General features: G+C 53.5%; 1 protein-coding gene across 1 annotated transcript in view; it reads left to right on the top strand.

Annotated features, from left to right (window-relative positions):
- UNC5CL (unc-5 family C-terminal like) overlaps positions 1-8,417 on the top strand; it is a 10,707-nt gene extending 2,290 nt beyond the window's left edge. The window contains exons 2-9 of the mRNA XM_007458183.1: positions 1,714-2,159; positions 2,683-2,983; positions 3,725-3,987; positions 4,697-4,798; positions 5,060-5,127; positions 5,992-6,092; positions 6,245-6,358; positions 8,195-8,417. Of these exons, the coding sequence (XP_007458245.1) occupies positions 1,775-2,159; positions 2,683-2,983; positions 3,725-3,987; positions 4,697-4,798; positions 5,060-5,127; positions 5,992-6,092; positions 6,245-6,358; positions 8,195-8,417 (1,557 nt within the window). The 5' untranslated portion in view covers positions 1,714-1,774. The remainder of the gene's footprint in view (positions 1-1,713; positions 2,160-2,682; positions 2,984-3,724; positions 3,988-4,696; positions 4,799-5,059; positions 5,128-5,991; positions 6,093-6,244; positions 6,359-8,194) is intronic.
- The last annotated feature ends 2,416 nt before the right edge of the window (positions 8,418-10,833 follow it).

The following is a 10,833-nucleotide window of genomic DNA, read 5'->3' as shown; positions in this document are numbered from 1 at the left end:
CTGCCGGGCCGGAGCCTGTGGTCCGCAACGGGAGAGGCCACAACAGTGAGAGGCCCGCGTACCACAAAAAAAAAAAAAAAGCAGAAAGAGTTACTTAGTATGGTGGGAGGCAGCAGTGAGAGATTTCAGAGGGCGAGACTGTCAAGGGCTGGTGAGTGGGGGCCGGTGGCAGTTACTCCTGAGCAGGAGGGGTCCAGGCAGGTAGATGAGGCAGGTGAGGAGAGCATGAAACAAAGAACAGCAGGACCAAAGTCCAGAGGCTAGAATTAATGAGCTGTGAGGAGCCTGGTCTTGTCCGAGGGTGGGGATGTTGGAAATTAAGGGAGGTAGAGGGAAAGTAGGAGGGGGAGGCAGTGGATTCTGGAGGGCCTGGGGAAGAGCTGACATCTTCACGGGAAAGTTGCTGGAAGGCCCCAGTCTGATGCTGGGAACCGGGTGAGCCTCACCAGAGGGCCCCACCTTTGCTTTTCTTTCTCTTTTTGCTTCCACTTTTAACTTTTGTTACTCTTGTATTTTACATATCCCTGTGAACTACGCTCCAACTTTTCTGGCAGAAGGAGGGGCATAAGTAAACAAACATATTTGGACAGGGTTTTATCATCTACAGAATGATTTCCACATGATCTCATGCCATCTTCACCATCACTCTGAGAGGCTGTTTTTTCACTTTTATTCGTTTTTTAAAAGAATTACAAAGTTAATATACAGACACGCTTGGTGGGGGGATTCAAAGAGTACAGAAAAAAGAGTTTAGGAAAATAGAATGTCCTCTTTCACACCTTCCAGTCCCCCAATTTTTCATCTTTCAGTAATGACCAATGGGAATAGTTTGGGGTGTGTCCTCCCAGACCTGCACGTCCAAGGCAGGAATCACTAGTACACGTGGCTACTGAGTCCTTGAAGTAAAGAGAATCCCAATTGCGATGTGCTGTGAGTGTAAAATACACATGGGTTTCGAACACTTAGTATGAAAAAAGAATGTGAAATATCCCAGTAATTTTATATTGATTACCTGTTGACATGATAATATTTTGAATATATTGGGTAACATAAAATATATTATCAAAATGAATTTCTCCTGTTTCTTTTTACTTTTTTAATGTGGCCCCTAGAAAGTTTAAAAAGAAAGCCACATCTGTGGCTCACGTTATATTTTTATTACAGAGCACTGCTCCAGACCTTTCTCTATCATTTACATCTATACACCCATAAATATGTATCTACAGTTGTATATAGCTTTGTTGTTTACATTAATGAGATCAGAGGATGTCTAGCTGTTTGTGACTTGCTTTTCTACTTTAAGATTTTCCTATGTCAGCCCATGTAAATCAAGGGAGCTATTTTGACAGATGAGGAAACTGAGGCACATTAAACAGTAGGACAAGCTCACTCAGACAGTGACCAAGGTGGCATTTGAACTCACATCCTCTAACTCTAAACCCAAGCTCTTTCTGTCTCATGAGAGAGAAATTTGATGTACTAGGTCGTGGGGAGCCATGGCAGTTTCTTAAGGAAGAGAGAGAGGGAGAGAGGGAGAGAAATTAATAAAGAAATTAATTTCTTTAATTTCTGTTAAAGAAATTGGTCTGACGGGGTGTATGGGTGCACTGGGATGAAGACAATTTGATCCCTCATTGCAGCCGCTTAGAAGTCAAGTCTTAGCCTCCACGACCCTGAAAAGGCTTACCTGACACTGACCTCCTTTCCCCCCAGGCCCTTGGCCTCGGCTGGCACAGGGGTGCAGGGGAACTGGCAGCATCAAGTGACCAGGCGGATGTGCTCCTATGAGAGTTCCTTCCAACCCGCCCAGTTCCTACTGCTGGTGGGGGTTCCAGTGGCAAGTGCTGTCCTTCTGGCCCAGTGCCTTCAATGGCGCTGTCCTCGCCGGCTGCTGGGCACCTGCTGGAAGCTGGAGAGCCAAGAGGAGCCAGTGTCCCATCCCACTCCCCTACCTGAAAGTGAGTCCTCCGGGGAGGGCCCCCCAGCCTTGCTGCAGGAGATGGCTGCCTTCTACCAGGAACTGCACACGCCCACCCAAGGCCAGACTGTCATCCGACAGCTGATGCACAAGCTGTTGGTGTTTTCGGCTCGAGAGGTGGACCACCGCGGTGGCTGCCTGATGCTCCAGGATACGGGCATTTCCCTGCTCATCCCGCCAGGTAACAGCACCCAGCTTCCTTCTTAGCGTACAGTTGTTCACATTGCACATTGGACAAGGGCATCAACTCCAAGGGAGCACCATTCAGAGACATCTTCATAATTTTGAAAATTGCTTATATGTTTAGTATGACGTTCTTGACTCCAAAGATGGATATATTACATATTTTTTATGACAGTTTTGTGGCAGGTGGAGGTAAAGGGCCTTGTTTTAGTGAACAGTGTGTTATGACGATTCTCCCATAAAGGGAAGTAAAATGTCTGGAGGAAGAGCACCTTTTGCAAATTCACACAAGGCCCTGAGTGAGCTGGCAGCAGCCCTTGGAGGAGGGGGAGACTTGCTCAGGGTCACATCCCAAGTCAGTCACAGTCACCTTGTTCTCCTTCCACACTGCCTCTCCACGTGCCCTGCTGCACGCCCGCTCCTGGGCTCCCGCCCCACCTCCTCTCCCACTCTGGCCTGGCCTCCTCTGCCGCAGGGCTGTGCCTGCCTGCTGGGCCCATCTCAGCTCTCCCCCTCCCCAGGTGCTGTGTCTGTGGGCCGCCAGGAGCGGGTGGCACTGATTCTGGTGTGGGATCTGTCAGACGCCCCGTCACTGTCCCGAGCCCAGGGGCTGGTGAGCCCCGTGGTGGCGTGTGGTCCCCATGGGGCCTCCTTCCTGAAGCCCTGCACCCTCACCTTCAAGCACTGTGCCCAGCAGCCCAGCCAAGCCCGTACCTACAGCAGCAACACGACCCTGCTGGATGCCAAGGCCTGGAAGCCACTGGGGCGGTCGGGAGACCACATCTCCCGGGATGAATGTCGCATCCACCTCTCCCACTTCAGGTAGGCACCAGCCCGTCAGCCTGTACTTCCTGCCCCCTTTCTCTGTCTGCCTGACCCTCACCTCTCTGTAGGGGACTGCCCCTTTATCTGTCCAAGATGGCCGGCAAACCCCATATCCCCCTGTCCTTCCCCAGTCCCTCTGTACTGGTGCCTATGGCAGCTTATCTTGCTCCAACCCCATCCAGGACCGTGTGTCCCACCGTGGTCCCTCTGCCTGTCAAGAAGGGTCTGGCCCAACCCTGGTCCTGTGTCTAGATGGGGCCTGTCCCATCTCCACCTCTGTCTCTAAAATTGTCTGTCTCTTCCCTGTGCCCCAGTTCAGGACTGTCCCCAAGCTGTCTAGGGCACTTTGCCCCTCCAGTCCTCTGAGACTCTAGCCCATGGCACGCCTGTCCTTAGCTCTGTCTCTCTAGGGTCTTAGGTCCCTCTGCCTCCCAGTCTCCTTGCCACCCACTGACCAGAGCAGGGCCATGCATGGTGGCCCTGAGCCCAGCGTCTTTCCTTCCCACGCTGGCTCTTCTCCGGACCCAGTGACAGTCCCTGTGCCATGACTCACGTTCCTTCCCCCTAGCTGACCCCTCCACCCCAGTTCTGCCCTACGTGCCCTGGAATGTCCTCCTCGCCTCCTTGGGAGCCCGCACAGAGGCCCCTGGTGCGGTGGGAGCTGGGGGGCAGGTGGGCTGGTCTCCCAGCCTCCCTTGCTCCACTGTGCACGCTCCCTGCCACCGTCTCTCCCCGCAGCCTCTACACCTGTGTGCTGGAGGCCGCTGTGCGCAGGGAGGCCCGGAAGTGGCTGCAGCTGGCCGTGTTCTGCTCCCCGCTGGCCCCCGGGCAGTCTCACCTGCAGCTGCGCGTCTACTTCCTGAACAACACGCCCTGTGCCCTGCGGTGGGCTGTGACCAACGAGCAGCCGCACGGCGGGCGCCTGCGTGGGCCCTGCCAGCTCTTCGACTTCACCGGGGCCCGAGGGGACCAGTGCCTGAAACTCAAATACATCTCCGAGGGTGAGGGGGACAGGGCCAGGCGACGGCGCGTCGGGGAGCCCGTTGGAGGGAAGGGTCTGCGCCTCCCCTGCGGTGGAAACCTGGGGCCTTGAGTTTCTTTTCGAGATTCCTGGGCGGTCAGCAGCTTCAAGGGGGGCTTCTGGCTCTTGCTGCTGCCTCTTGGAGACCCCGGCTTTCCCACTTCCTCCCTCTGCTGCCCACGGAGCCCCGGTCCTTCCGTGGGAGGCCAGACGAGTCAGGTGGGTGGTGAGAGGAGAGGCATTGCACCCGCAGGGGCAGGGAGGGAGCGGGAGGCTTCTCTTGTCCCACCTGGATGGAGCGGGTGTCAGAGGGGGAGGCCCAGTCTTCTCTTCCCTCGTTCTTTTGTGGGTCGGCTGCGGGAATTGACAGTGGGGCTAAGGGTGTTTGTGGGGTGTCGGACAGGGGCGCATGCGTGGCTGCATCTGGGCTAGTGGACGGGAGGGAGGGGGGTGAAGGGGAGGGTGGAGAGGTGGGGGGAGGAGTCTGTGTGCAGGTAAAAGTAAGACCGCTCCCAGGGTCCCCACCCAGGCTCTGGGGCCTCCCATCCACTTGAGTCACCCACCTGCCTTTGCTCCCTCCCCATCCCTCCCCTCAGCGCCCTGCACAGTGCCTGCCACAGGGTGACCTTCTTAAGCCCTTGTGGAAGTCTCCCCTCTTGAGGCCCTCTGTCTCTCTGCCCCCTCCCCAGGTTGGGAGAACGTGGATGACAGCAGTTGCCAGCTGGTTCCCCATCTGCACATCTGGCATGGAAAGTGCCCCTTCCGCTCCTTCTGCTTCCGGAGAAAAGCAGGTAGCCCAGGAGCCCCGTGTCTACCTCCTGCCCTCTCCTCTCCCCTCCTGGTCACCCTGGAGCCCTACAGCTCCTCATTCGGCCATGCCTGCAGACCCTCTCTTAAAGGTTAGGGGCCACAGCAGATCTCTGCAGAGAGAAAGATGGGGGGCTACGCAGCTGCTTCAGATTTCCAAAGCCTTACATTGGAGTCCCTTTTGCTCTCCTGCTGTCTTCTCCTGGGCCTTTTCCTCTCTCACCTGCTACGTCTCCTTTTTGTAGCCAATGAGAACGAGGACTGCTCAGCACTGACCAATGAGATCATTGTCACCATGCACACCTTCCAGGATGTGAGTTGGAGCCGGGGGGCAGAGGAAGGGCAGGGCCTGGGGGGGTCCTGGGCAAAGTGGGCGACGGTCTGGTGCCTAGGAAGTATGGCTCTAATCACATAATCAAGCAGGTGAAGAGGGCATTCTTCCAGGGGCAGGGACTGCCTGGCCTCCAAGTTACCCTCCATCTCTGACTCTCCTGTCTATCCCTGGATGAATCTAGCAGGAGGGTAAAAGAACCAAACCCTACATGAACCCTTTCTTCCAACCTGGAGGAACTTGGGCATCAAAGAGAAGCGGTTTCTTTCTGGACAGATTGTCTACATCTCAGAGATGGTGCTGTGTATCTTCAGGCGGAGAGTGACTCAGGAAGGGGGTCTTGAGTAGGTGGGATGGGAGTTAGAGATCCCGCTCTCCCGAGGGAAGACATGAAGAAATCAGGATCGGAGAGTCTTTGGGGAACCATGTGGCATCTTACTGGAGAGTAGGCAGATACCCCTCGGGGTGTCACTTGGGGAGGAGGAACCAAGGAGAGGAGGAATGGAGGAAGGGGGCACGTATGCCCAAGTTCAGTGTCTCTATTATTAGATGACCTCCCCTGCCCTTGACCCCACCCAGGACTTCTGGTGTCTTAGGATGTACCTTGTTTGGTCTTCATGTCCCAGGTCCCAAAGAGCTCTGAGCAAACTTAAGGCTGAAGGCTGTGGGATTGGGGAAGCAGAGGGTAGAGGGTGTTGACTGGGGTGGGGCTGTGTCTCCCGGTTAAGTGTCTCCGGTGACAGGCTGAAGGAGAGACACGAGGCATGGAGATGGGTGCCCCAGCTTCTTGTTCAGAGGGGTGTCTCATGATCCCTAAGTGTGTTCCCTGCCCCTCTGTTGGCTCAGGGCTTGGAGACCAAGTACATGGAAATCCTCAGATTCCAGGCATCGGAGGAAGAATCCTGGGCAGCGCCACCCGCTGTGACCCAGCCACCCCCGTGCAACAGGTGAGGTGGTGGTTGCTTGAGCTGCTTCCCCGGGGGATGTTTGGGATTCCTGCCCCTGGGCTTGCAGGGCGAGCATGGCATTGAGGTGTCTGTGGAACCAGGCTGGGTCTCTTGATCCTCCCCTCCAAGGACACCCTTCCCCCCTGCCTCAGGCTGCCCCCAGAGCTCTTTGAGCGGTTGCAGATGTTGTTGGAGCCAAACAGCATCACTGGCAATGACTGGCGACGACTGGCCTCCCACCTGGGGCTCTGTGGTATGAAAATCCGGTAAGAGGGATGAGGTGTGCACGGGTGGGGGGGAGGGTGGACTGGGGTGGGTGTTCTCAGGACCCCTTGGAGACTGGACCATTCACGAAAGAGTGACTTTAAAAGTCAGGGAGCGGCTACTCTCCACCCTATTTCTCAGAACAGGGTTGATTTCATTGACAATGATCTCATTGGTTTGGGCCAAGCAGTCCTCCTTCTCATGGCTACAAAGAGGAGAGGACACGGCAGGTGAGAGAGGAAAAGTCCAGGGGAGAGGAGCAGGGGAAGCGAAAGGGACTTCTTTGGACATCTTTCTATCTTATCACTGTGTTCTTGGTACCTAGAATGATGCCTGGCTCATGGCTAGTGTTCAATACATAAATATTGGTTCAATAAATATTCAAAAATGGATCGGTTGACATGTAAGTCATTAGTACATACTGAGTGCTTGACATGCTGTGCCCTGAGGGGCAGAACGGCAGACTATAGGATAATGTGTATAAAGCATGTAGCTGAGTGCCTGGCATTAGTGGGGACAGCGCAGCCATGGTCTCAAGAGAGATCAGTAAACCAATTCTGAGCTAAGCCTCAGCACCCGGATGATGACGGGTGGTCAGGGAAGACTTCGCCCAGGAGATGGGACTAGAGTTGGATCTGGAAATTAGGGTAGATTTTAAAATCACCCATTTATTAAACCTTTATCAAGTACCTTCTAAGTCCTGGAAAAACTATGCTAAGCATCGGGATACAGGATGAATGAGATATGGTCCCAGAACCGAGGAGGTCACCCTCTAGTAAGGGATACTGAGAGCTTAAAAAAAATCAAGGCAAGTGCTCCTTTGACCTTACTGTATGTATCCCATATTGCATAGCAAGTTGAAAACAGAGACACGAAATGGCTGAAGCAAGAATAATGAAGACTTATGTCAATTACAGTTGACCCCTGAACAATGTGGGAGTTAGAGGTGTGACCCTCCATGCAGTCGAACATCGTAGTATAACTTATAGTCGGCCCTCCGTATCCACAGTTCTGCCTCCACAGATTCAACCAACCAGGGACCGTGTAGCACTGTAGTATTTACTGTTGAAAACCTCTGCATATAAGTGGAGCCACATAGGTCAAAGTGGTGTTGTTCAAGGGTCAACTATATATCTCAATTAAATAAAAAAGAGTAATAAAGACTTGTGGGAGCTGTGACCAGAAATCTGAACTGAGGGATGCAGAATGGTCTCCTCCACCTGGGAGGCGGGAATGAGGGCTTCAGAAACAGGTGTTGGGGAAGTAGGGGATCCACCTTCCCGTTTCAGGGGAGGAGCAGAGGAGGTGGTGGGGCTGGTGTGTTTAAGGTGAGAAGGAAGCTTCACGATGGGAGCAGGGAGAAGAGGTCAGATAAAACAGGGCAAGGCCAAGTGGTGGGTAAGCCAGAAAGTCAGGGGAGGGGGCTTGGTTAGTAGGTGAAAGAGACTCTGGAAGGTTTTTGAGCAGGGGAGGGTCCTGCCTGGGAGCAACTGTTTCCTTAGTGGTGGGCAGGATGGGGCCTGGGATGGGGGGGAAGGGGAGAGTGTGTTTGGGCTGGGGGTGGGGGTTGAGAAGGCAAATACAGAACATCAGAGCTGGAAGTGACCTTAGAGTTCCTCTCACCCAAGCCCTCGTGTAAAAAGAGGAAACTGAGGCCTAGAGCGGAGTAGGCTTTGAGCCAGGGCTATCTCCGATTTCAAGTCCTGGGCCCTCCCACCATCCCGAGTGCCCTGGAAGGCAGTTAAGAGCAGGATGAGGACCGGAGCTGGGGGAGGGCGTGGATCTCCCTGCAGAGCCCCATCCCCCCACTCACCTCCTCCCCGCACGCTCCCGGCCAGGTTCCTGTCCTGCCAGCGCAGCCCCGCGGCAGCCATCCTGGAGCTGTTTGAGGAGCAGAACGGCAGCCTGCAGGAGCTGCACTACCTCATGACCATCATGGAGCGGCTGGACTGCGCCTCCGTCATCCAGAACTATCTGAAGGGGACGCAAAGCGGCAGCCCACCCCGGGTCTGCTGGGTCACCCAGGAGAACCAGGGCCTGGAGCTGGATGAGAAGCTCTGAGAGCCCCGCTATGGGGCAGGGTGGAGCTCTGTCTACCGGGATGTACCCCTACACCTAGGAAGAAAACAGCTGCAGTTCCTGGCTGTGCCCACCGACCTCATCAGGACCCTTGGACGGTGCCTGGGGCCACCGCGAGTCCAGACGCCTCCTCGGGTCAGGACCACCCTTTCGGCCCACGTCGTCCTGCGTGCAGATCCCTTCCTGGACGGCAGGGGGCGCAGGAGCCCAGGAGATGGCCCCAGCGTGGCCAGCCTCCGGGAAGCTATTTAATAGACCAACGGGCTGTTAGGCTGCCCTGTTGGCCCTCCTTGGGGACTGGTTAGTCCACAAGTATTCACTGAGCACTCAGTGATACCTGGCACTGGACTGGGTATCATGGGGACTCCTGGAATATATGAGGTCGGGTTTGGAGCCTTGTGGAAACCACAGTTCTCTTGTGGGAACCAAGGTGCCCTCGTAGGAGCTGAGGACAAACGCTAAACCAGCAGCACATGCCCTGTGGTTAGGGGATGTGGATGTGGTATGAATTGTACCTGCATTAGGAGTTGGGAAGGGAGGGAGCTGAGTATGGGCTGGAGCAGTGAGAAACCATCATGGAGGATGTAGGAGAAATGATTTACCAACAGTGAGATCTTAAGGTGGGGGAAGGCAGGGATGTGACTGGACTTACAGTAGGAGCCCGGTGAGCATGGGGTGCTGAGTCATCAAGGAGCCCAGCGTGCTGGGTGTGAGGTGAGAGCAGGACAGGGGTTCAAGGCCAGATCTAAAGATGGACAGTCATAGCTGGCTGTCCACCTGTCTCCTTTGACTTCCTTTGTCTCTTTATCCTCCCATCCTTGCCTTGTCTTCCTCTCTCTGTGCCATTGTGTCTGTCATAAAACATCAAAGCTGAAAAGAAACTTCAAGATTATTATTGTTGTCCAACCTTTTAATCTCTTTATCTTGAACTGTGTGAGTTTTAAGTCTCTCTGACTTCATTTTGCTGTCGCTGGCCCCTGCAGTGGCTCCATCCCTGAATCTGTCTCTCTTTTACTACTGGTCTTAGCATCTTTTTGTCTCTACCTACTTGCTGTACCTGCCCTTGTGTGTTTCTTTCTTTCTCTGAAATCCTCAGTCATTTCCCTCAGGTAAGTGTCTCTAAACCATGGTTAAGTATCAAAGGCTATTGAAAGACACAGGTCTACCCTAGGAATGGATGGGTGGGGATTTTACCCCATGAGTCAAGATCCACTTTAGGGTCAGGAAATAGGGTCAGAGGATAGGGATTAAAGAACATCCCATTCAGTCTATTCTTTATTCAGCACCTACTGCCTGTTAGACACTGTATAGAAAATAAATCAGTAGGCTGGGTCCTGAAAAGAGAACAAAGGATTTGACTCAATTTAAGCAATCCTTTTGTTTGCAAACAGGTGTTGTTAATTTTTTCAAGGGCAGACAAATGATCTCTCTGGCAACACTAACAATTTCTTCTGTATTTAATTAAAAAATATTAAAGCTTTTTCTATGATGAACAACATTGTGTAATAAAATATGAAAACCGCCTTTCTTTGTTACTAGCTGTATTTTGCTCAGACTGATAAATTTGAATGTGGGTATGAATGGTTTTATGTGGTAAAATTGTACCGATGGGGGCCGGCTGGAGAGAAGCATTTTGTAGATTGTGCTTCCAGCGTGGCAAATCAGGGAGGCTTTCTTCCCTTTCTGTTAGAAGCAAGCCTTCAGGGTGGGGCCCTCTCCCCCTCCCCCTCTTCCCCTAACCACATCCATTCTCTGTTAGTCCTCCCACCGCATCGGGGCTGCCAGTCACTCCAGGCTCGTACCTCGGCCTTCTCCCTCTTCATTTGGCTCAGGATTGAACTACTAAGAGCATCTTTCTCCCCTGGAGTCTGGTACAGTTTTCCCCTTTTCTCCTATTGTCTCTTCCTTGCTTCCCATGCCAGCGAGAGTCATCTTTATTTTGTGTTACTCCCTACCCTGGAACAAATCACTTTAAGAGTTTCAAGTCTTTTGGAATTGTAAATAAAAGCCATGGAGGAGGGACTTCCCTAGTGGCGCAGTGGTTAAGAATCTGCCTGCCCACGTAGGGGACATGGGTTCGATCCCCGGTCTGGGAAGATCCCACATGCCGTGGAGCAACTAGCCTGTGCGCCACAACTACTGAGCCCGCGTGCCACAACTTCTGAAGCCCATGCGCCTAGACCCCATGCTCTGCAACAAGAGAAGCCACTGCAGTGAGAAACCTGCACACCGCAACGAAGAGTAGCCCCTGCTCGCTGCAACTAGAGAAAGCCCGCGTGCAGCAGCGAAGACCCAACGCAGCCAAAAAAGGCCATGGAGGAAGGCTGGTTCTAGGATGGGAGGGACTACCTTTTGGCCCCCACCTTAATCCATCAGAATGGGCTCACAGTGCAGGGAA

This window comes from Lipotes vexillifer, unplaced genomic scaffold (genome assembly GCF_000442215.2).
Source record: "Lipotes vexillifer unplaced genomic scaffold, Lipotes_vexillifer_v1.1 scaffold4, whole genome shotgun sequence".
NCBI classification, from domain to species: domain Eukaryota; kingdom Metazoa; phylum Chordata; class Mammalia; order Artiodactyla; family Lipotidae; genus Lipotes; species Lipotes vexillifer.
This window is presented reverse-complemented; position numbering and strand designations above follow the sequence as displayed.